Raw genomic sequence first — 27,251 nt, forward strand, 5'->3', positions numbered from 1 at the left:
ACATGTCACGCCCAGTCCTCTGATTGGTCTACCGCCCCGAACTACGTAAAACATAATGTCCTCTGATTGGTTCATCGGGTGCCAATAAATTAATAATAATAATAACTAGAAAATGCAATTCCTGGAGAAATTGCGTGTGAAGGTTTAAGAGATATTTGGGGAATGCTGCAGAATGATGTTTAAAGTTGGAACAGGTTGAATTGGTTGAAAAATGTAGAAATTAGAAGGGAAAAACGAAATTTTGGAAAATTTGGTGTGAATTTCAAAATTGAAAATGTGGAATATTTGGGAAGTGTGAATTTGTTGAATAGGTAGGCAAAAGAGGAACAGTTAAATTGGAACGGGTTGAATCGGTTAAAACATGTAGAAACTAGAATTTGCAATTTCTGGAGAAATTGCGTGTGAAGGCGAAGACTATGAATAACTTCTTGGGGAATGCTGCCGAATGATGTTGAAACGTGTTGAATTACTTGAGAAATGTAGAAAATTTGGAGAATTTGTGGTGAATTTCAAAATTGAAAACTTGTCATTTTTGGTAAGTGGGAAGTTGTGGAATAGGTAGGCAAAAGATGAACAGTTGAAAGTTGGAATGGGTTGAATCGGTTGAAAAATGTAGAAATTAGAGTAGAAAAACGAAATTTTGGAGAATTTGGTTGAATTTCAAATTTGGAATTTTTGGTAAGTGGGAAGCTGTGGAATACATAGTAGGTAGGCAAAAGATGAACAGTTGAAAGTTGGAATGGGTTGAATCGGTTGGAAAATGTAGAAATTAGAGTAGAAAAACGAAATCTTGGAGAATTTGGTTGAATTTCAAATTTGAAAATTTGGAATTTTTTGTAAGTGGGAAGTCGTGGAATAGGTAGAAAAAAGATGAAGCTGTGGAATACATAGTAGGTAGGCAAAAGATGAACAGTTGAAAGTTGGAATGGGTTGAATCGGTTGAAAAACGTAGAAGTTAGAGTAGAAAAACGAAATTTTGGAGAATTTGGTTGAATTTCAAATTTGGAATTTTTGGTAGGTGAGAAGTTGTGGAATAGGTAGGCAAAAGATGAACAGTTGAAAGTTGGAATGGGTTGAATCGGTTGAAAAATGTAGAAATTAGAGGTGAAAAATGAAATTTTGTCGAAATTTTAAACGTGAAAACGTGAAATTTTTGAATTTGGCAATTTTGGGAATGTCGAGAATCTTTCCGAATGTGATTCAAATGTGCTGAATGATGTGGATTTCAAATTGGAACGACGTAAATGTGAAATGTCGAATGTGCCATTAAGAATGAATGGGGAAATATTTGTCGGAATTTTGCGAATTTTGCGAAAAGGGAAAGTTTTCGGAACGAGAAAAATACAAGCGCTCATCTCGTGAATATTTGGAATACGTCAAAAGTGGAATGGAGTCTGAACCGCGCTCGACGGGAACAGAACCGCACTCGGCGGAAACTCGGGGACAGAACCGCACTCGGCGGAAACTCGGGGACAGAACCGCACTCAGCGGAAACTCGGGGAAACAGAACCGCACTCGGTGGAAACCCGGGGAAACAGAACCGCACTCGGCGGAAACCCGGGGAAACAGAACCGCATTCGGCGGAAACTCTGGGAAATAGAACCGCACTCGGCGGAAACTCGGGGAAACAGAACCGCAATAGGCGGCATACGAAAGTCAGCGCCGCAATCGGCGGCATTTGAAAGTCCGGACCGCGATCAGCGGCATTCGGAAGGCGGAGCTGTGGCAGCAGCAAGAGCCACCACGCGCCGCAGCAGCAAGATCCACCGCGCGCCGCAGCAGTGGGGCCATGGACGATTGCGGGTCCGGCGCAGCTGGCTTGAAGTCTGCTGACGCCCGCGGGTCGTGCGACGCTGGGGTGGAGCCCGTTGGCGGCCCCGAGTCTGATGGCCCCGGGAGGAACTCCGATGGCGGCCGTGGGTCCGGCGTCGCGGGTGCGGAGTCCGATGACGGTCACGGAGCCGATGGCGCCGGGAGGAACTCCGATGGCGGCCGCGAGTCCGGCGTCGCTGGAGCAAAGTCCGATGGCGGCCGCGGAGCCCATGGCGCTGGAACAAGCTCGGACGACGGACGTCGCAGCGGGAGCTGATGGAGGAAGGTCCAAGCGCTGGTCGCTGTGATGGTCGGATCATTCTGTCAAGGATCGGAATGGAGCAGGGTGACCAAGTGCAGCTTGGACCAGGGTTTATTGACGAAAACAAACTAACAGACTCGGTAAACTGACATAACTCACTAACAAAACCAACAACAGGACTGACCGACAAAGACGTGACACAAAAAGACAGGGTGACATTAATAATGATCCGACAGGGGAGTGACACGCAGACAGGACTTAAATACGAGACAGGTAACGAGAGGCAGGTGACTGTGATCAGTACATTGATTGTGAGTTGACACAGGAACTTGTGTCCGAGTACACAGACGGACAGAAACCATGACAACCTACATATAATAAAACAACCGGGGACGAGTCGTGACAGTTTCTTATTTGGATTCAATATACGTATCAATGGGAGAATCCCCGCAAATAAAGATATTTTTGTTGCCTTTTTGTATTACCGTTTTGGCCCGAATATAAGACGATGTTTTTTACATTGAAATAAGACTGAAAAAGTCGGGGTCGTCTTATATTCGGGGTCTAGACAATATACCGATTTTCACTTGTGCGCAGCGGTAAATTAAAGGTTGCTGGTATCGACTGAGTATGTTGCTGTGATCGTGTGCGTCTTTGACACAAAGTGAGTATATACATTTCATTGTTACTACTGTCCACTGTTGTGCCATTTGTCCGATCGTGGTTTGCTTCGTGTGCACGTCGTTTGATTGACAGCTCCGATGCGCTCCTTTAAGTTTGCCTCGCATGGTACGAGTAGCCGTTACGCAGCGGCACGGCGACGAATGGTCGGCAACAAATTTTTGTTGTCTCGATCGATTACTTATGTTTGGTGTGTTGCCTAGAGTATTTCCTTCATTGTGTGAAGGCGAAGGCCTTCACCCATATGTTATTCTACTCCATTCACTTTATTATTGTGTGAAGGCGATGGCCTTCACACATATGTTATTCTACTTTTTTCACTTTATTGTGTGAAGGCGAAGGCCTTCACACATATGTTATTCTACTCCATTCACTTTATTATTATTGTGTGAAGGCGAAGGCCTTCACACATATGTTATTCTACTCCATTCGGTTTATTGTGTGAAGGCGAAAGGCCTTCACACATATGTTATTCTACTCCATTCGGTTTATTATTATTATTCTATTTTATTCCCGTCACTTTTTTGTCCCGCTTCTTCTTCCACATAATTCATCCGATTCACTCCATTCCACTTTTGACGTATTCCAAATATTCACGTGATGGGTGCTTCCATTTTTCTCGTTCCGAAAACTTTCCGTTTTCGCAGAATTCCCAAAATTCCGACAAATTTTCCCCATTCATTCTTAATGGGACATTCGACATTTCACATTTTTCACCTCTCATTTCTACATTTTTCAACCGATTCAACCCATTCCAACTTTCAACTGTTCATCTTTTGCCTACCTATTCCACAACTTCCCACTTACCAAAAACTTCACATCTTTTATTTTGAAATTCACACCCAATATTTCCTTTTTCCCTTCTCATTTCTACATTTTTCAACCGATTCAACCCATTCCAACTTTCAACTGTTCATCTTTTTCCTACCTATTCCACAACTTCCCACTTACCAAAAACTTCACATCTTTTATTTTGAAATTCACACCCAATTCTCCAATATTTCCTTTTTCCCTTCTCATTTCTACATTTTTCAACCGATTCAACCCATTCCAACTTTCAACTGTTCATCATTTTTCTACCTATTCCACAACTTCCCAAAAACTTCACATCTTTTATTTTGAAATTCACACCCAATTCCTTTTTCCCTTCTCATTTCTACATTTTTCAACCGATTCAACCCATTCCAACTTTCAACTGTTCATCATTTTTCTACCTATTCCACAACTTCCCAAAAACTTCACATCTTTTATTTTGAAATTCACACCCAATTCCTTTTTCCCTTCTCATTTCTACATTTTTCAACCGATTCAACCCATTCCAACTTTCAACTGTTCATCATTTTTCTACCTATTCCACAACTTCCCAAAAACCTCACATCTTTTATTTTGAAATTCACACCCAATTCCTTTTTCCCTTCTCATTTCTACATTTTTCAACCGATTCAACCCATTCCAACTTTCAACTGTTCATCATTTTTCTACCTATTCCACAACTTCCCACTTACCAAAAACTTCACATCTTTTATTTTGAAATTCAACACAAATTCTCCAAAAATTCTACATTTCTCAAGTAATTCAACACGTTTCAACGTCATTCGGCAGCATTCCCCGAAGAAGTTATTCATACATTTCGCCTTCACACGCAATTTCTCCAGAAATTGCACATTCTAGTTATTGTGTGAAGGCGATGGCCTTCACACATATGTTATTCTACTTTATTATTATTATTATTATTCTCTTTTATTCTCCACACTTTTTTGTCCCGCTTCTTCTTCCACAAAATTCATCCGATTCACTCCATTCCACTTTTCACGTATTCCAAATATTCACGACATGAGCGCTTCCATTTTTCTAATTCCGAAAATTTTCCGTTTTCGCAAAATTCCCAGAATTCCGACAAATTTTTCCCCATTCATTCTTAATGTAACATTCGACATTTCACAAAATTTCGTTTTTCACCTCTCATTTCTACATTTTTCAACCGATTCAACCCATTCCAACTTTCAACTGTTCAACCTTTTGCCTACCTATTCCACAACTTCCCACTTACCAAAAACTTCACATCTTTTATTTTGAAATTCAACCAAAATTCTCTAAAATTCCGTTTTTCTACTCTAATTTCTACATTTTTCAACCGATTCAACCCATTCCAACTTTCAACTGTTCATCTTTTGCCTACCTATTCCACAACTTCCCACTTACCAAAAACTTCACATCTTTTATTTTGAAATTCAACCAAAATTCTCTAAAATTCCGTTTTTCTACTCTAATTTCTACATTTTTCAACCGATTCAACCCATTCCAACTTTCAACTGTTCATCTTTTGCCTACCTATTCCACAACTTCCCACTTACCAAAAACTTCACATCTTTTATTTTGAAATTCAACCAAAATTCTCTAAAATTCCGTTTTTCTACTCTAATTTCTACATTTTTCAACCGATTCAACCCATTCCAACTTTCAACTGTTCATCTTTTGCCTACCTATTCCACAACTTCCCACTTACCAAAAACTTCACATCTTTTATTTTGAAATTCACACCCAATTCCTTTTTCCTTTCTCATTTCTACATTTTTCAACCGATTCAACCCATTCCAACTTTCAACTGTTCATCATTTTCTACCTATTCCACAACTTCCCACTTACCAAAAACTTCACATCTTTTATTTTGAAATTCACACCCAATTCTCCAATATTTCCTTTTTCCCTTCTCATTTCTACATTTTTCAACCGATTCAACCCATTCCAACTTTCAACTGTTCATCATTTTTCTACCTATTCCACAACTTCCCAAAAACTTCACATCTTTTATTTTGAAATTCACACCCAATTCCTTTTTCCCTTCTCATTTCTACATTTTTCAACCGATTCAACCCATTCCAACTTTCAACCTTTTGCCTACCTATTCCACAACTTCCCACTTACATTCCCCGAAGAAGTTATTCATACATTTCGCCTTCACACGCAATTTCTCCAGAAATTGCACATTCTAGTTATTATTCTATTTTATTCCCGTCACTTTTTTGTCCCGCTTCTTCTTCCACATAATTCATCCGATTCACTCCATTCCACTTTTGACGTATTCCAAATATTCACGTGATGGGTGCTTCCATTTTTCTCGTTCCGAAAACTTTCCGTTTTCGCAGAATTCCCAAAATTCCGACAAATTTTCCCCATTCATTCTTAATGGGACATTCGACATTTCACATTTTTCACCTCTCATTTCTACATTTTTCAACCGATTCAACCCATTCCAACTTTCAACTGTTCATCTTTTGCCTACCTATTCCACAACTTCCCACTTACCAAAAACTTCACATCTTTTATTTTGAAATTCACACCCAATTCTCCAATATTTCCTTTTTCCCTTCTCATTTCTACATTTTTCAACCGATTCAACCCATTCCAACTTTCAACTGTTCATCTTTTTCCTACCTATTCCACAACTTCCCACTTACCAAAAACTTCACATCTTTTATTTTGAAATTCACACCCAATTCTCCAATATTTCCTTTTTCCCTTCTCATTTCTACATTTTTCAACCGATTCAACCCATTCCAACTTTCAACTGTTCATCATTTTTCTACCTATTCCACAACTTCCCAAAAACTTCACATCTTTTATTTTGAAATTCACACCCAATTCCTTTTTCCCTTCTCATTTCTACATTTTTCAACCGATTCAACCCATTCCAACTTTCAACTGTTCATCATTTTTCTACCTATTCCACAACTTCCCAAAAACTTCACATCTTTTATTTTGAAATTCACACCCAATTCCTTTTTCCCTTCTCATTTCTACATTTTTCAACCGATTCAACCCATTCCAACTTTCAACTGTTCATCATTTTTCTACCTATTCCACAACTTCCCAAAAACCTCACATCTTTTATTTTGAAATTCACACCCAATTCCTTTTTCCCTTCTCATTTCTACATTTTTCAACCGATTCAACCCATTCCAACTTTCAACTGTTCATCATTTTTCTACCTATTCCACAACTTCCCACTTACCAAAAACTTCACATCTTTTATTTTGAAATTCAACACAAATTCTCCAAAAATTCTACATTTCTCAAGTAATTCAACACGTTTCAACGTCATTCGGCAGCATTCCCCGAAGAAGTTATTCATACATTTCGCCTTCACACGCAATTTCTCCAGAAATTGCACATTCTAGTTATATTTTATTCCTTGTCCAGCTTCTTCTTCCACATAATTCATCCGATTCACTCCATTCCACTTTTGACGTATTCCAAATATTCATGGCATGAGCGCTTCCATTTTTCTCGTTCCGAAAATCTTCAGTTTTCGCAAAATTCCGACAAATTTTTCCCCATTCATTCTTAATGGCACATTCGACATTTCACAAACCTCTCATTTCTACATTTTTCAACCGATTCAACCCATTCCAACTTTCAACCTTTTGCCTACCTATTCCACAACTTCCCACTTCCCAAAAATTCCAAATTTGAAATTCAACCAATTCTCAAATTTCGTTTTTTCTACTCTAATTTCTACATTTTTCAACCGATTCAACCCATTCCAACTTTCAACCTTTTGCCTACCTATTCCACAACTTCCCACTTCCCAAAAATTCCAAATTTGAAATTCAACCAAATTCTCAAATTTCGTTTTTCTACTCTAATTTCTACATTTTTCAACCGATTCAACCCATTCCAACTTTCAACCTTTTGCCTACCTATTCCACAACTTCCCACTTCCCAAAAATTCCAAATTTGAAATTCAACCAAATTCTCAAATTTCGTTTTTCTACTCTAATTTCTACATTTTTCAACCGATTCAACCCATTCCAACTTTCAACCTTTTGCCTACCTATTCCACAACTTCCCACTTACCAAAAATTCCAAATTTGAAATTCAACCAAATTCTCCAAAATTTCGTTTTTCTACTCTAATTTCTACATTTTTCAACCGATTCAACCCATTCCAACTTTCAACCTTTTGCCTACCTATTCCACAACTTCCCACTTACCAAAAATTCCAAATTTGAAATTCAACCAAATTCTCCAAAATTTCTACATTTCTCAAGTAATTCAACACGTTTCAACGTCATTCGGCAGCATTCCCCGAAGAAGTTATTCATACATTTCGCCTTCACACGCAATTTCTCCAGAAATTGCACATTCTAGTTGTGTGAAGGCGAAGGCCTTCACACATATGTTATTCTACACCATTCTCTATTATTATTATTATTCTCTTTTATTCTCCACACTTTTTTGACACGCTTCTTCTTCCACAAAATTCATCCGATTCACTCCATTCCACTTTTCACGTATTCCAAATATTCACGACATGAGCGCTTCCATTTTTCTCGTTCCGAAAATTTTCCGTTTTCGCAGAATTCCCAGAATTCCGACAAATTTTTCCCCATTCATTCTTAATGGCACATTCGACATTTCACATTTTTCACCTCTCATTTCTACATTTTTCAACCGATTCAACCCATTCCAACTTTCAACTGTTCATCTTTTGCCTACCTATTCCACAACTTCCCAAAAACTTCACATCTTTTATTTTGAAATTCACACCCAATTCCTTTTTCCCTTCTCATTTCTACATTTTTCAACCGATTCAACCCATTCCAACTTTCAACTGTTCATCATTTTTCTACCTATTCCACAACTTCCCACTTACCAAAAACTTCACATCTTTTATTTTGAAATTCACCCCCAATTCTCCAATATTTCCTTTTTCCCTTCTCAATTCTACATTTTTCAACCGAATCAACCCATTCCAACTTTCAACTGTTCATCATTTTTCTACCTATTCCACAACTTCCCAAAAACTTCACATCTTTTATTTTGAAATTCACACCCAATTCCTTTTTCCTTTCTCATTTCTACATTTTTCAACCGATTCAACCCATTCCAACTTTCAACTGTTCATCATTTTTCTACCTATTCCACAACTTCCCAAAAACTTCACATCTTTTATTTTGAAATTCACACCCAATTCCTTTTTCCCTTCTCATTTCTACATTTTTCAACCGATTCAACCCATTCCAACTTTCAACTGTTCATCTTTTGCCTACCTATTCCACAACTTCCCACTTCCCAAAAACTTCACATCTTTTATTTTGAAATTCACACCCAATTCTCCAATATTTCCTTTTTCCCTTCTCATTTCTACATTTTTCAACCGATTCAACCCATTCCAACTTTCAACTGTTCATCATTTTTCCACCTATTCCACAACTTCCCAAAAACTTCACATCTTTTATTTTGAAATTCACACCCAATTCCTTTTTCCCTTCTCATTTCTACATTTTTCAACCGATTCAACCCATTCCAACTTTCAACTGTTCATCATTTTTCTACCTATTCCACAACTTCCCACTTCCCAAAAACTTCACATCTTTTATTTTGAAATTCACACCCAATTCCTTTTTCCCTTCTCATTTCTACATTTTTCAACCGATTCAACCCATTCCGACTTTCAACTGTTCATCATTTTTCTACCTATTCCACAACTTCCCACTTACCAAAAACTTCACATCTTTTATTTTGAAATTCACACCCAATTCCTTTTCCCCATCTCATTTCTACATTTTTCAACCGATTCAACCCATTCCAACTTTCCACTGTTCATCATTTTTCTACCTATTCCACAACTTCCCACTTACCAAAAACTTCACATCTTTTATTTTGAAATTCACACCCAATTCCTTTTTCCCTTCTCATTTCTACATTTTTCAACCGATTCAACCCATTCCAACTTTCAACTGTTCATCATTTTTCTACCTATTCCACAACTTCCCACTTACCAAAAACTTCACATCTTTTATTTTGAAATTCACCACAAATTCTCCAAATTTTCTACATTTCTCAAGTAATTCAACACGTTTCAACGTCATTCGGCAGCATTCCCCGAAGAAGTTATTCATACATTTCGTCTTCACACGCAATTTCTCCAGAAATTGCACATTCTAGTTATTATTCTCTTTTATTCTCCACACTTTTTTGTCCCGCTTCTTCTTCCACATAATTCATCCGATTCACTCCATTCCACTTTTCACGTATTCCAAATATTCACGACATGAGCGCTTCCATTTTTCTCGTTCCAAAAATTTTCCGTTTTCGCAGAATTCCCAAAATTCCGACACATTTTTCCCCATTCATTCTTAATGGCACATTCGACATTTCACAAAATTTCGTTTTTCACCTCTCATTTCTACATTTTTCAACCGATTCAACCCATTCCAACTTTCAACTGTTCATCTTTTGCCTACCTATTCCACAACTTCCCAAAAACTTCACATCTTTTATTTTGAAATTCACACCCAATTCCTTTTTCCCTTCTCATTTCTACATTTTTCAACCGATTCAACCCATTCCAACTTTCAACTGTTCATCGTTTTTCTACCTATTCCACAACTTCCCAAAAACTTCACATCTTTTATTTTGAAATTCACACCCAATTCCTTTTTCCCTTCTCATTTCTACATTTTTCAACCGATTCAACCCATTCCAACTTTCAACTGTTCATCATTTTTCTACCTATTCCACAACTTCCCAAAAACTTCACATCTTTTATTTTGAAATTCACACCCAATTCCTTTTTCCCTTCTCATTTCTACATTTTTCAACCGATTCAACCCATTCCAACTTTCAACTGTTCATCATTTTTCTACCTATTCCACAACTTCCCACTTACCAAAAACTTCACATCTTTTATTTTGAAATTCACACCCAATTCCTTTTCCCCATCTCATTTCTACATTTTTCAACCGATTCAACCCATTCCAACTTTCAACTGTTCATCATTTTTCTACCTATTCCACAACTTCCCAAAAACTTCACATCTTTTATTTTGAAATTCACACCCAATTCCTTTTCCCCTTCTCATTTCTACATTTTTCAACCGATTCAACCCATTCCAACTTTCAACTGTTCATTATTTTTCTACCTATTCCACAACTTCCCAAAAACTTCACATCTTTTATTTTGAAATTCACACCCAATTCCTTTTTCCCTTCTCATTTCTACATTTTTCAACTGATTCAACCCATTCCAACTTTCAACTGTTCATCATTTTTCTACCTATTCCACAACTTCCCAAAAACTTCGCATCTTTTATTTTGAAATTCACACCCAATTCCTTTTTCCCTTCTCATTTCTACATTTTTCAACCGATTCAACCCATTCCAACTTTCAACCTTTTGCCTACCTATTCCACAACTTCCCACTTACCAAAAATTCCAAATTTGAAATTCAACCAAATTCTCCAAAATTTCTACATTTCTCAAGTAATTCAACACGTTTCAACGTCATTCGGCAGCATTCCCCGAAGAAGTTATTCATACATTTCGCCTTCACACGCAATTTCTCCAGAAATTGCACATTCTAGTTGTGTGAAGGCGAAGGCCTTCACACATATGTTATTCTACTCCATTCACTTTATTAGTGTGAAGGTGAAACCTTCACACTATTGTTATTCCTGTCCTTTATTATTATTCTACATCTTCCGCTCACTTTTTTGTCCATTAACTACTTCCACATACTTCAACCGATTCACTCCGTTCCACTTTTCACTTATTCCAAATATTCATGACATGGGTGCTTACATTTTTTTCCTTCCAAAAATTTTCCGTTTTCACAAAATTCACAAATTTCCGGCAATTTTTTCCCCATTCATTCTTAATGGCAGATTCAACATTTCACATTTACGTTGTTCCAGTTTGAAATTCACATCATTCAACACATTCAAATCACATTGGGGACATTCCCAAACTTGCCAAATTCAAAATTTTCACGTTTTCATCTTTTATTTTGAAATTCACACCCAATTCACCAATATTTCCTTTTTCCCTTCTCATTTCTACATTTTTCAACCCATTCAACCCATTCCAACTTTCAACTGTTCATCCTTTTGCCTACCTATTCCACAACTTCCCACTTACCAAAAACTTCACATCTTTTATTTTGAAATTCACACCCAATTCCTTTTTCCCTTCTCATTTCTACATTTTTCAACCGATTCAACCCATTCCAACTTTCAACTGTTCATCTTTTGCCTACCTATTCCACAACTTCCCACTTACCAAAAACTTCACATCTTTTATTTTGAAATTCACACCCAATTCTCCAATATTTCCTTTTTCCCTTCTCATTTCTACATTTTTCAACCGATTCAACCCATTCCAACTTTCAACTGTTCATCATTTTTCTACTTATTCCACAACTTCCCAAAAACGTCACATCTTTTATTTTGAAATTCACACCCAATTCCTTTTTCCCTTCTCATTTCTACATTTTTCAACCGATTCAACCCATTCCAACTTTCAACTGTTCATCATTTTTCTACCTATTCCACAACTTCCCAAAAACTTCACATCTTTTATTTTGAAATTCACACCCAATTCCTTTTTCCCTTCTCATTTCTACATTTTTCAACCGATTCAACCCATTCCAACTTTCAACTGTTCATCATTTTTCTACCTATTCCACAACTTCCCAAAAACTTCACATCTTTTATTTTGAAATTCACACCCAATTCTCCAATATTTCCTTTTTCCCTTCTCATTTCTACATTTTTCAACCGATTCAACCCATTCCAACTTTCAACCTTTTGCCTACCTATTCCACAACTTCCCACTTACCAAAAATTCCAAATTTGAAATTCAACCAAATTCTCCAAAATTTCGTTTTTCTACTCTAATTTCTACATTTTTCAACCGATTCAACCCATTCCAACTTTCAACCTTTTGCCTACAACTTCCCACTTACCAAAAATTCCAAATTTGAAATTCAACCAAATTCTCCAAAATTTATACATTTCTCAAGTAATTCAACACGTTTCAACGTCATTCGGCAGCATTCCCCGAAGAAGTTATTCCTACATTTCGCCTTCACACGCAATTTCTCCAGAAATTGCACATTCTAGTTGTTATTTATTATTATTATTCTTGCCAATAAAGCAATAAAAACTGAACCACGTCTTCCCTCCTGTGTACTGACCAACACCCGGGGGCGAAAAGAGCAGAACCATCCGAGCCAACCCCCTATACAGTCCTCAGGCTCCCCAACAATAGCGGTAGCAGTTGGTATTATTTTATTGCAATGTTTTTCCTTATTCAGATTTGATTCAAGACTACAGTTAGACTTCACATTGATGGTTAATGCAGTTATTGCAATTTTGTTGTTTTATCACAGTAGATTGGTTTATTTACATTTCAAAATCCAGAAGCCATTCATTTACAAATGTGATTGCACTTTAGTTTACATATTTAAATGTTCAGATATTAAGATGTGATTCTTGCATTATTTGAATGAGGCAAAATAACATGCTTTTTCTCTCGAATATATTGTTATAATCATTTGTTTCAGATGTAATTATTTTCCGTATAAAAAATGAATTTAGTGTTCAAAAAGTATTTTTTCAAACTTGAGTCTTGAAAAAGAGGGGGTCGTCTTATAATCGGGGTCGTCTTATATTCGGGCCAATATGGTATTACGCTTTCTATCCATTCTGTGAACTTGTCAATGCTAGAACCAGGAGCTCTAAAGACACAGCTTATAATGATATTTTATTTTCAACACAATTATGTATTGTGAGAAATTCAAGAAGGTTGTCCACCACCTGTGTCATAGCCGTCTACAATCTTGAAATTCATATTCAAATCAAAATAGATTGCAACACTACCCCCACCTTTACTCTGTCTGTTGTTATATATGAATTGATAGCCTTCCATCTCAAAATGCATTTCCTTCTCAGCCGTAATCCAAGTCTCAGAAACAGTAATTATATTAAATGGTTGTTTGAATGTGTTTAAATACTCCCTAATGCTACTAAAATTTGTATATAGACTTCGGCTATTGAAATGGATAATAGATAGCTTATCCTTTGTTAAGATGTCCCTGTTATACTGATCATTGCTGTAGTAATGGCATGTGTTGTTTATGGTGGAGAAGAAGTTGTTGTCTGGGTCGATGTCCTGATCTATGTCCAGGGTGCTGCTTTCACTGTAATCAAACGTTAGTTGGAGTTGTTCATGTTCCTGTATCCACTGTACTACTTGTCCATTGTTGCTTGATGTAGGTTGAGTACTGTCCCTGAGCATTATGTTTGCACTTGGTGTTGTTACCTCCATTCAGTTCCAAGTCCAATCCAGTTGATTTTTTATCTTCCCACATGCTGTGTTCTATGCAATGTAGTGACGCTTAATTGTTGAATCACATTATTTGATAATTTTCCTTTTGACACATAAACTCATTGTTTTAACCTACATTTCTTCTCCAGGCTGTCATCAACTTCACATACATGTATTTATTGTTGTATTAATTAAATGTTTTGCAATGGAAGATAGACTCACCGGGTGTTTAGTTTGTGGCAAGCCTTTTTCATAGCTGATGTAATAATCATATAGGCTGAATGAATATTAAGGACATTAATGAACGAGCATGAGAACAACATATTTAAAGAAATATGCTTGTACTAAAAGCCATTTCCCGCATTGAAAACGGTAAGAACGTTTTCTGTAGGCTAGCAAAAAAGCCATGATAGTGTAACACATTTACCTGAAGTTCGTCCAGCATCAGTGGCATTCCAGGAGCTTGAAATGCACCAAAAGCAAAGAAACATAGAAAACCAAACTGGAATTAAAAACAAATTGAGTGATTCGCTGAGCGTCGTAGCACGAGTCAAGCCTCGTTGGAACGCATCCAAAACAAATAGAGTACAACACAAGCATGAGAGCATTTCCCGCGGCCACCAGACATTAAATGTGTCGTATCTATAAAACCGTAGCAGCACAAACAAAAGTTATTACAGCACAAACCAGCAAAAACGAAGCACAAACAGATGGTACCATTTTTGGTCAATTTTGTAGTGGATGGGTGGCTGGGTGAACTCTGGATGACTTAAAAATGCATCTCTCATAACTAAAACACCGTAGCAGCACAAACCATTTTTTTACGGCATAAAGACAGCACAAATGAAACAGACCATTTCCCTTAAATCTTGCATTGGGTGGGGGGCCAGGTTCATGCAGGTGTCAAACCTAAAATTCTTTACAAACATAAAATGAAATACTATTAAAAATAATAGGGACATTACAGCGGGCCCTAATATTTAGGCACTCTCCTTACTAATGATCAATTATAGCTGTAATAATAGCTTGTTGGCATTTCTATTCAGACAAATGAGTGAGTCCAAAAGCTTAAAATTATTGTCAGGATTTGTAATTTACCGTGATTTCCCATGCATAATGCGCAAAATTTAACTAATTTATTGTCCTAAAATCTGGGGTGCGCATTATGCATGGGTACAACAATTTTTGAAGAAAATCTCCCTCGAAATAAAACTTGAAATCACACCTTTCTTCTTGTTTGTTGTCAATCGCGCATCGCATTCAGCCATCCTGCCCTACACACTTAGTCAGTAAAATTCATAATTGACGACACATCGTTTGATGCGATGGTGCAATCCTTGATGGTGTGTTATTGTCAAATATTGTTTGTTTTTTAATCTCCATCGCAGACCGGATATCATACGGAGGCCGCCATGACAGTATGCGCAGAACGGATGCGCAAGACCCGTCAGCTATATAAAGAGCGAGAGTTCAGTTCTCTACCTATTAGTTTCAATTCACAGTTTAATTAGCAGTTTCAATCAGCAAATAACAAAATTACAGGTAATATTTTATTTCACAACACTTTGCCTTGTTCCTTTCTTCTCTGCTGTTCACTTCAAACACGCTCCATACGAACACAATGCTCTCGTATCAGACGCTTGCTCGATCACCTGCTCGTTAGCTGTCACAATGTACCCTACACAAATCCGAAACATTTCTCCGCTATCGAGTTTGCTAGCGCATGCGCAGTGATACTGACCGGCAGAATAACATCCGGTTCTTCCCAAAGATGATCTTTTTTCTGAAATAATTTTACGTTTACGGACTTAAGTAAGAGTCAAAATTTGGGTGCGTATTATACATGGGTACAGCCTTTTTTCCAGCATCGACATGCCATTTTTAGGGTGCGTATTATGCACGGGGGCGTATTTTACATGGAAAATCACGGTAAAAGGAATCGACCATTTTTCAATCACAAGGTCAATTTATGTTGTTTTTTTTGGATTGCATTTTCAATTGTAAGAATTTTTTTGGAGGATTCACTAAATAGATATTTTAAAACACCCCACTGGAAATATAAGGGAAAAGGGGAAGTGGAACGCCGGACTGTCGGTCTGGTTGGTGTGGCTGAACAGAAGAGGGCAGCGCGTAGTCTTGGTCAGGGGCAAGCAGTAGGTCGAGGCAGGCGGCGATCAGAGTGTGGTCAAGGGCAGACGAGGACAGGCAACGAGCAAGGCGAGTCGGGTTGGAACACGGGCAAAGTCAGCAACGGGAATCATTCAGTCAGAACACAGTGAGCAGTGGCGTCACGGGCAGGATAAGGAGATGAACCAACAACCACTGTCTTGATTCACAGGGTTTAAATAGAGCTGACCTAGCGAGCAGTGGCAGGTGCTGGTGATTGGCTTGATTGGGGGCGTGGCTAGACGTCAGGTGACGCAGGAACGTGACAAATAAGGCATATGACCATGCCTCTCCACTCCCTCCATGAATTGGTGTGCATCACAAGAGGGACAGATTTCAAAGTAAAAAAAAAGTCAAAGTCTGCTTTATTGTCAACCTCCTCACATGCCAAGACACACAAAGAAATCGAAATTACGTTTCCACTATCCCACGGTGACAAGACATAGTACACGACATACATACAAGCAAACAACACAAAATAAAAACAAGAAGGCACAAACAATGAATAATAAGAGTGATGAGTAAATAATAAATAAACAAATAACACAATAAATAAATAAATAAGAGGAGCAAAACGGAGCAAGTGTGCATACAGCAGACAGTCAGAATATAGCGCAAAAGTACAGGACGCTACGCAGAAGGGGGGCCATTCAAAATCATGGTAAATACATTCTCAATCAAAATATCAGGGAACAACCAAATTGTATGTGGACATCTTTGTTTTTGTCACATCTGTCTTTCATAAGTTACCAAGATAAACTAAATAATTTATGAGCTGAAGTTACCAAGATAAACTAAATAATTTATGAGCTGACTTACTGTAAGGGTTCATTAGACTTTCCACAGAAGTCCAGCTATGGGGTACTCCCTCCACCACCTATCCTAAAATGAGCTGTTTTAAAGGGCCACAGCTAAACGGATGGCCTCATCGTTGGAAGTCCGGTGAAGCTTCGAATCTTTCTAAGTCCCAACTTTTAAATCTCCAACCAAAAGCCAACCTCTGAGGCTTGTGTAGGAGTTATCTGAAATTGACGCACCCAAGCTGGCTAATTGGCAGATCAATGCCGCTGCTTTTCGTACAAAGTCTGTGTTAATGGCAGGCATCAGCGATGGAGAGGTCTGGTAAACAAGGTGCTCCTGGCCACCTCTTCGGTGGTGGCGAAAGCGGTCGGCGACAGTCAGGGAGCTTCTTGGCTGCATAAACGGGCAATGCAGCCAGTTGGTCTGGCAAAAAGGCTGCCTTGAGGGCGGGGTGTCTGTAACACAGAGCCCCATGTCTAGATGGTAACAAGCTGAAATCGTTCTGCTAAGCCAGGGGTGTCAAACTCATTTTATTCGCGGACCGCATTGTAGTCATAGCTTCTTTTGGAGGGCCATTATGACTGTCAACCCAAATAAATCAGAGTCAGAGTCAGCTTTATTGTCAATTCCTTCATGCGAAGACACACAAAGAAACCGAAATTCCGTTCTCCCTATCCCACGGTGACGAGACACAGCACACGAATAACACACAAGTAAAACAACGGGGGAGAGAGTTCAGGACCCCAACAGTCTGGAGATCACAAACTTCGCCAGTGGCGAGCAGTGCTGGCATCCCACAACAGAGCCCCGGCACCATTCGTCACGGATGTAGATGCACAGTCCACCTCCTCGCGATGGTCCCCCTCGTACAATGGCCCGGTCCGCCCGATAGCACGCCATCCGCTCCAGATGCACAGCAGTCACGCACTGTCCGGTCCGTAGAACTCAGCAGGCATGGCGATGTCCAGCGATCGAACGTCCGCCAGAAGAATGGAAGGCACGGCCGGGCGAGCTGGGTTGGCCGCCAGCCTGGCCCGGACGCCCAAACGGGGGAGGAATAGCAGGCGAGTCCGGCGACGCTCCAGGACGGAGCAGACCGAGCGCCTTTAATGTCCCCGCTTCAAAGTCCAGATCGCCACAAAACTCGCTTTCGCCGATGTCGAGCAGAACCAGCCCGGCGCACTTGTAGCACAACCCGGTACGACGAGACGAACACACAAAACTGTCGGACAAACCCACAGTAAACGACAAAACAAAACACCGTTCGGGACAGAGAGAGGCCGCTGCGTGTGCACGCGCCGCCATCTTACTTGTATGATGACTTAAATGTATGAGCACCTCATATTACATACAGTAAAAGCTACAAAACAAACTGACAAATAACTCGTTTTCAAATCAGACGAGTAAAAACTGGTCAAATATTTAAAAAAAAAAGATATTGTTAAAAGTGAAGACAATTTGCAATTCTAGTAATGACACACGAATTTGATGCACAATTTGTCTTCGCGGGCTACCTAAAATGATGTGGCGGGCCGTATCTGCCCCCCGGGCCTTGAGTTTGACGCCTGTGTGCTAATCTCTTCTATTTAGCCATCAAAAGCGAATTCTGCCTCCACAAACCACAGGAGCTAGCGGGAGCTAACTGCCATGTCTGTCTTGCTGTCTGCCTTTGGACCTGTAACAACTTTAATGTCGCTGAATATTGTATTCCTGCAAATGTCCACTTCAATCTGTAACAAATATTTTTAAAACAGTCAGCACTATATTTTTGATTTTGTGGAGGATATAGTTGGTTTTGCTCAAAGGATCTCACTTTGAGGCAAGTAAATCTGGATTATTGTGCTGAACACGTTCCTATTTTCACATGTTAAAGTGAACAAGAGTAGGAATATGCATATTGTCGCTCTCTGAAACCTCAAACTGTCAAAGTGACAACTTAGCAGGAACTCAAAAGATACATCAGCTTGTTTGGATTTCCCAGGCACCTCTTTATTCAAGTTGTATTATGCCTGATATTGCTATACCACACTTGCATCAATAGTACATCCAACCATCCATCCATTTTCGACCGCTTATTCGCAGTCGGGTCGTGGGGGTAGCAGCAGCTTCGGCAGGGAAGCCCAAATTGCCCTCTCCCCTGTCACTTCGTCCAGCTCATCCTGTGGGATCCCGAGGCATTACCAAGCCAACTGAGAAACATAGTCTCTCCAGCATGGCCTGGGCCGTCCCCGAGGCCTCCTTCTAGTTGGACATGACCAAAATCCTAATCAGATGTGCGAGCCACCTAATCTTGCTCCTCTCAACGTGCGGAGCAGTGGCTCAACTCAGAGTTCCTTGCGGACGACCCTATCTCACCATCTCCCTAAGGGAGCCCAGACACCCTGCGGATGAATCTCATTTCGGCCACTTGTATCTGGGATCTCGTTCTTGCGGTCACAACCCACAGCTCGTGGTGAAAGGCTTCTTCACTACGACAGACCAGCGCTGACAAGTGCTGATTTTCAGCCCAACTGCTTAACACTCGACTGGGAACCGCTCCTCAGAGAGTTGAAGATTGTGGCTTGAAGGAGCCAACAGCATCACATCATCACCAAAAGCAGAGATGTATTAAAACAGGATACAGTCTATGCCTAGGCTGTGCCTCGAAATATTGTCCATTAAAGTTATGAACAGAATCGGTGACAAAGGGCAGCCTTGGCAGGGTCCAACCCTCACCGGAATCAAATCCAACTTATTGTTGGCATCGGTGATACAGGGACCAAACTGCCCTGATCAATGGGTTCGGTAGCCCGTACTCCCGAAGCACCCCTCACACAACTTCTCGAGGGACACGAACAAACGGCTTCTCCAAGTCCGCAAAGCACATATAGACTCGATGTGCGAACTCCCATAAACCCTCAAGGACCCTGCTGAGGCTGTAGAGTTCGTCGACTTTTCCATGGCCGGTGAAAATCACATTGCTCCGCCTGAATCTGAGATTTGACCTCCTGACATCAGGTTGCGGTCCACAATTTCCTCAAAGCTTTCTTGGAGTCAAAGAGTTTTTCCTTCAGCAACTGCCGAAGCTGCATTTTGTTTGGCCATCCAGTACCTGTAAGCTCCCTGTGGAGTCCCACAGGCCAAAAAAGCCTAATAGGGCTCTCTCTTCAGCTGGCTGCTGTCCTTTACTGGCATTGTACATTCGTGGGTTCGGGAACTAGTGGGAACAGGCACCAACCACCCTATGGTTACAGCTCCAATCAGCCGCCTAAATAATGGAGCTCTCCTCATACTCAATGTCCCCCGCCTCCACTGCGTCATGGATAAAGTTCTGCTGGGGCGTGGGGCTTATTTTGATCTTATGATTATTTTGAAGTGCTGACTTAGCACTGTTAATTCTGCCTGTGCTTGCTGTAAACTTGAGTTGTGCCCCACCCAGGAGTGTAAACATCTGCTAGCTGACCATTGTGAAGATAAAGAGATGAGACCACCTCTGCAACTTGCTAGAACCAGTTTGCAGAGACAAACCCAGCAGGAGCTTTCACAAGATAAAGACATGTTCTGCACACCTTGCCTTCCTTGTTGACAATAAAAACAATTGCTGCGGGAGGAGAGTTCTGAATTGCTACCAAGCACTTTTATGTTGCCCAAAGTTGATGATGGCTCTCCCCGCCTGCAAAATGCGTAAAATAGCCAAACTGTCTCTTGTGTGGTTCTTGCATGAAAGGTAGAGTGAGGAAAAAACTCAATCAGGTGCAGTGGTAAAGTGTTTGTTGTGGAATTGATCCTCAATCCTGGTGACCATGTGGAAGTGTTCTTGAGAAAGACACTGAACCTCTTGCCTTGCTTGGCAATAGCCTCCCAGTGTGTGTGTGAATGGGTGAATGTGAGGCATTTTGGGGACCATATGGTCTGTAGATAAAGCACGAAATAGGTGCAGCTCATTTGCCATTTACCATTCTGCTGGCGGTGGGAGTTAAATCTCTTTCTGAATGTTTTCTTAAGTGCCCAGTCCTGCTCTCTGTTGATACATGATAGACGTTTACTTTTCAACTATCGTGTCATGTCTACTGGGTCCATATTCGACTCCTCTTGTGACAGGAAAAGGGCACTCACGTTGCCGTTTCAGGTTGTGCCCCACGGGTGAAGGCCGCTAGCCTTCGAGCCCCACCTTTATGCCTGGCTACAGAGGGAGGCCCCGGTGACCCGCGTCCAGGCGAGGAAACACTTGGACCAATGTTTTTTACCATTATAAGTTTTTTTTTACCCGTGCTGCGTCTGGGCCCATACATTGATTAAAAAACACCAAACATAACTCTGCGGCAGCCAGCACTTCAAAGTCCGCGGGCACGGCAAAACATGTTTCAAGCACCGATGGTGCCAAACGGCTGTCCCACACAAAAACCTTCTTTAAAGTCTAAAGCCATAACTGATACAATAAAGCAATGGGCCGACTTTTAAGTGCATCAAGTGGATATTAATATGAAACAGCAGCTTACCTTTGTGATGCACGACATGGGTCACGGATTTGTGAAAAAATAATAATTTGAACACTACATCGCGTTTTTTTTTTTCAAATTAAAAAAAACCTTTAAAAGTCAAAATAAAACTACTAAATTGAGGAAACGTGTCTAACCCAGACATGGGCAAACTACGGCCCGCGGGCCCACGGGGCCGTTTAATCCGGCCCGCCAACCCTGAATAAACTGTATTATTAAACTTTTTTTTGGGGTCATTTTGCCTGCAATGACTGCGTTTCCCCAGTAGATGGGGAACCGCTCGCCTGCGCATTTACTACCGGAAGCCGTGTCAGAAAGCTCGGTGCACACTCACAAGTGCGTGTACGTACTCAGTAGTACGGACACGGCGCACTCGCGCTCTATTTCTATCAGTGCCGAATTTAGAGCGTGGGCTGTGACGTCAGCATTCTTGTAATTCACGCACTGAGCTTTCAGATACAGTTTTACGCTAAAGCCACCCACAAACCTTTACCTGGAATCCTTCCATTAAGATGAGTGGCCCAAGGAAAAGCAAGGTGGACACTGAGTACCGAGTGTTTAAAAAAGAGTGGACAATTTGGCTCGACCTTCGCGACGTGACGTTCAGCCACATGAACATCAACATCAACAGATCTAGGTAAACGGACCAACACCTCAAATCTCTCCTAAGAATTGCCACAACAAATTTTACTCCAGACTAAGATGCACTAACAAAAAGGGAGACCAACAACACTGTTCCCACTGAAAATGAAGGGGAGGCTCTCAAGTTTGTTGTAAAAAAATGCATTTTGAATATGATTTGTACAAATGGCAGGGATTGAAACTAGCGAACATTCTCATTTTCAAACAATGCAGGATGCTCAAGGACATTGATGCACCACCTGTTTGCGACTAATCTTAACCTGTAAAGTTCTTAAGGCTTACTTTAAGGAAGTGTTTCCCGTTTCCTCACCTCTGTCACCAGGTGTTTGTGAGTTAAAACTCTGCTCTGATTTTCAGATACCCCTCACCGTGTTGCCGATTTGATTATTTTATTTGGATGTATTCTTTCACCGATTCTTCAAGATGATATATTTGGTCGGAATGTTTGCTGTTTGATGTGATTTTGCCTCATAAAATAAACATCTTAGGACATAATCTGACCTGCAGGCGCTGAAGTGATGGAGACTGTTATTCATAATAACAGTGTCGTATTTTATGAGAATCACTGATAGCAGTTTTTTGGTGAAATGTTTTTAATGCTGTTAATAAATGCATTTGTTTTCAAAAGGCTTTTTTTGAATATCCATGCTTTACTACCTACTAAAGGCCAAAACCTTTTATGCAATGACCTTTACACACAAACACTACATCCATCTTCTCCTGGTTCGGCCCCCGGTCCAAATTTAGAACCCAATTCGGCCCGCAAGTCAAAAAGTTAGCCCACCCCTGGTTTAACCTCTAGGACAATGTAGTATTGCTCCAAATGTTCGTTTTCATTCCTTTAGAAGTCCGTTTTCGCGTGTTAGCACAATCGCGAATTAGCATTTTTCCAATAACTCGTTAGCCTGCCCAGTACTTCTTGTTGGTGACCGTACTTCGCGGATTTCACTTATTGCGGGTGGTTTTTGGAACCAATTATCTGCGATAAATGAGGGATTACTGTATTTGGACATGATATTTCCACCAGTGACAATACAATTAATCACCATTCCAGACACTAGGTGACAACCGAACTTGACAAACAAAGCCTGGAAACAATATGCATTACAATGCTTGTCTCCCTCCTGTAACGTAGACAACCTGTGATGGGGAAAAAAAAGCATGAAGCTAAATTGGCGGGCCAATTTGTCATAACTCCCCCCGCCCCCCTTTCACCTTTGAACCAGTTTTGTCCCGATTCTCAGTACTCACAAGGACAGTGAAACCAGTAAATTGAAACTCAAATTAATATACAGTAGCAGAACAATGAGTCAGAAAAAAGCCACAAAAAAGGTCTCAAACAAGTATTCACAATTGACAGTGAGGTGGCGCACTGGTTAGCACATCGGCCTCACAATTCAGAGGGTTTATTCCACCTCCGGACTCACTGTGTGGAGTTTGCATGTTCTCCCTGTGTGGGTTTTCCCCGGGAACTCCAGTTTTCTCCCGCATCCCAAACACATGCTTGTTAGGCCGATTGAGCACTCCAAATTGCCCATAAGTGTGAGTGCGTGTGCAAATGGTTGTTCGTCTCTGTGTGTCCTGCGATTGACTGGCAACCCATTCAGGGTGTCCCCCGCCTACTGACCAATGACTGCTGCTCTAGCATGTGGGGAGAAGCGGTACGGACGGACGGGCAGATGGATTATCTCACCTAAGAGTAATTGAGATCAAATTCATTTGAATGTACCCAGCGCTGTAATTACCATGTTTTGGTCACAAGCTTTCACATTTTGACTCATTAAAATGTGAATGAAATAAACATGGTCAACAGTAAGGATTGTTCTCAAACACAATGTACAGGGGGTCCTCCGTTTACCGTGTCGATCCGTTCCTACGCGTCAATGTAAACCGATTAGATTAGCTACCACTTTTGTTCATGTGAGCAGTCCACTTTGCACCCATTTGTTTATGTGCAAACCTAAAGTAAACCAGGCTCTTACTGTTCCATACACTGAATGTAGTCTATATATTTACACTATATTTAGTGTTCTATGCACCTCTAATTAACATGAACTTTCTTTTACTTCAGATATTTGGCATCCTCAAGGTTCCTTTCCAGGACCGTAGTGGAGGAGAGGGGCCTCTGCTCCGTCTGGAGGAGTTGGCTGACCAAAAGAACGCTCCATACCAGTACATGTTCCGACTCTGCTACCGTGTCCTGCGACATTCCCAGGAGGACTACCGCAAGAACCAGGTAAAAGAAGTCGGGAGTATCTTGTGAGTCGAATGAAGTGTTTTCAACTGTTAAACTGTCAACTAAGATAGCATTTAGAAATCAATACAACCACCAGATTGTCTGGCGATGTGTGAACCCCTTGCTGTCAGAGCATGAATCAACTCCAAGTAACCCGTAATGTGTAGTCAATCTCGTGTACAAATATGTGTATATTGAAAAACAGTGTGCGCGCGGGTGCGTGCGTGTGTGTGTTTGAGTGTAATAATTTCTTTCATCCCAAAAAGGGGGATGCTGCAAGCAAAAAGGTTTGGACATCACTGGTATAATATAAGCCAAATACTTGAAACTAAATAATTTTTACTGGCAGATGCACTAATCAGCACCCCATTGCATTATGGGAAAAAAATGCTGTTTGCAGCATTTAGCTTCAAGTCCGCTCAAACATTATTTGGGAGTATGTGCGAATGAATTTATAAGTACGTTCAAATATACTTGCGAGTTCGTTTCAACATATTTAAATTACTGCTGTCAAGTGATTACCAAAAATAATCTAGTTAATTACAGGATTTATAATTATTTAATCGAACTAATTGCATATCTGATAGAGATAGAGAAGAGAGAGACTGGCTTGTGGCAAGTCAATGTTGCAACTCAGCAAGATTGCCCAACTCGCTTGAAATTTATATTTGACTAACTCAAAATAAAGATTTTGAATTCTAGGACATTACAAAATTGTAGTGCATGACTAATCAGTTGAATACATCAAGAAGTGTAACAGATTGGACTGGGCAACCAAGTGCAGAGCGTTTTAAAAAAAAAACTTGCACCACAGCTGAAATAGGTGTGTTGATTGATGACTTGTTGGTTCATGTCGGCTTCAAACTGCACTTTAGTGAATGATGCCTTCCTTCTACTACCATGATGTGAAACATAATGTTTAATTATGATTACATACGTATTTGTGTTGCTGTGATATTTTACCTTAGAAAACAGTTCTTGCATATTCTTTATCCAGTGTTCTCCTGCCATGAAAATTGACCTTAGCAAAACAGTTCTTGTATATTGCTATTCTTTATCCAGTGTTCTCCTGTCATATGTCTCGTAAAACCCAAAGTGGGTCCACACTTTCGAGTAGATACCGTGTTTTTCCATGCATAATACGCACCCAAATTTTGACTCTTACTTAAGTCCGTAAACGTAAAATTATTTCAGAAAAAAGATCATCTTTGGGAACAACCGGATGTTATTCTGCCGGTCAGTATCACTGCGCATGCGCTAGCAAACCCGATAGCGAAGAAATGTTTCGGATTTGTGTAGGGTACATTGTGACAGCAAACGAGCAGGTGATCGAGCAAGCGTCTGATACGAGAGCATTGTGTTCGTATGGAGCGTGTTTGAAGTGAACAGCAGAGAAGAAAGGAACAAGGCAAAGTGTTGTGAAATAAAATATTACCTGTAATACGCATTTTGTTATTTGCTGATTGAAACTGTTAATTAAACTGTGAATTGAAACTAATAAGTAGAGAACTGAACTCTCGCTCTTTATATAGCTGACGTGTCTTGCGCTTGCGCATCCGTTCTGCGCATACTGTAATGGCGGCCTCCATATGATATCCGGTCTGCGATGGAGATTAAAAACCAAACAATATTTGACAATAACACACCATCAAGGATTGCACCATCGCATCAAACGATGTGTCGTCAATTATGAATTTTACTGACTAAGTGTTTTAGGGTTAGGGTTAGGGTTAGGGTTAACGCGATGGCAGGATGGCTGAATGCGATGCGCGATTGACAACAAACAAGAAGAAAGGTGTGATTTCAAGTTTTATTTCGAGGGAGATTTTCTTCAAAAATTGTTGTACCCATGCATAATGCGCACCCCAGATTTTAGGATAATAAATTAGTTAAATTTTGGCATTATGCATGGAAAAATACGGTACTTGCGGGTGGGTCTTTGATTTGTTTTTCGTTGTAGTTTGTATTTTGCGCCATTCGTGCATCTTCGTTAACTGACTTCACCGGCTGCTGTTTACGCCTACTTTACCCTCATTTACGGGATTAGTGCCCCCACAAACAGGACAGGAGAGATCAAGTACTGATGGTGACAATGGGGTAAATCCCTAATATGCGTTGTATTAAAAAATAAATCAATGTTTGCCGTCAGTGTATTGATTATTTATTGAGACAGAGAGAACAACAATTTATTGGAATATAAATTCTTCATCCCACCCTTAGTTACAATGTATTTGTCAGAAGAAAGTTTATTTATCTAGTTTCCTGTTGTTTAGCAAGCAACACTGAAAAGGGTAGGGATCCCTTACAGTGCAGTTCTTACAGACCAATACATATTCTAAACTGTGATTATGAAATACTCACACAAATATTGGCTCCCAGAATTTATATCATTTTGGCAGATGTTATTAATAGTGACCAAACTGATTTTTTTTACCAGGCAGACAACCATATTATAACATGCATTGGTTGCTTATTATTTTGTGCACACCAAAAGGCAGAAAAATGTCAGATACAGAACCTGTCATTTCCTTAGACAGCGAAGAAGCTTTTGACCGTGTTGAATGGCAATACATTTTGCCATTCTAAAGAGATTTTAATTTGGTCCTCGGTTTTCGAAATTGATCAAGACACTATACCGGTCTCCTGTAGCTGCAGTTGTCAAACACGCACTTTTTATCAAAGTGCCACCGGCTTCCCATCAAAGGGTTCGACAAGCCGGGGGTGAAGGGACTCGTCCGTATGCTAACCACCAGAGTTAAATTAATTCTACCGGAATCAATCTAATTTCTTTACGACGCCAATCCCTCTCAAGTCATCCGACGCGCGAGCCGAGTAACTCAATTCGAGGCAAGTCGTCGAAATGACCGCGCCATAATGATTGCTCCCTTCGGTTGTTTGATGCTTTTGTTATGTTACGGATATTTTTAGATGTCTTTGTTAAGACCTCAAGGATTCGTTAATTTACTAGAGCGCCCTCGCCCTAGCTGAGCTCAAGATAACTACTTCGAACCAGATCTGACAATTCCTGATGTTAAGGATTAAAGCTGTCTTCACTTTAAAAAG

At 40.2% G+C, this 27,251-nt stretch overlaps 1 protein-coding gene across 1 annotated transcript in view; it reads left to right on the forward strand.

Moving 5' to 3' along the window:
• LOC119119485 (inositol 1,4,5-trisphosphate receptor type 3-like) overlaps positions 1-27,251 on the forward strand; it is a 217,030-nt gene that overhangs the window by 153,340 nt on the left and 36,439 nt on the right. The window contains exon 15 of the mRNA XM_037245907.1: positions 24,024-24,188. Within this exon, the coding sequence (XP_037101802.1) occupies positions 24,024-24,188 (165 nt within the window). The remainder of the gene's footprint in view (positions 1-24,023; positions 24,189-27,251) is intronic.

Source organism: Syngnathus acus, chromosome 2, assembly GCF_901709675.1.
Source record: "Syngnathus acus chromosome 2, fSynAcu1.2, whole genome shotgun sequence".
In the NCBI taxonomy this organism is placed as follows: Eukaryota; Metazoa; Chordata; class Actinopteri; order Syngnathiformes; family Syngnathidae; genus Syngnathus; species Syngnathus acus.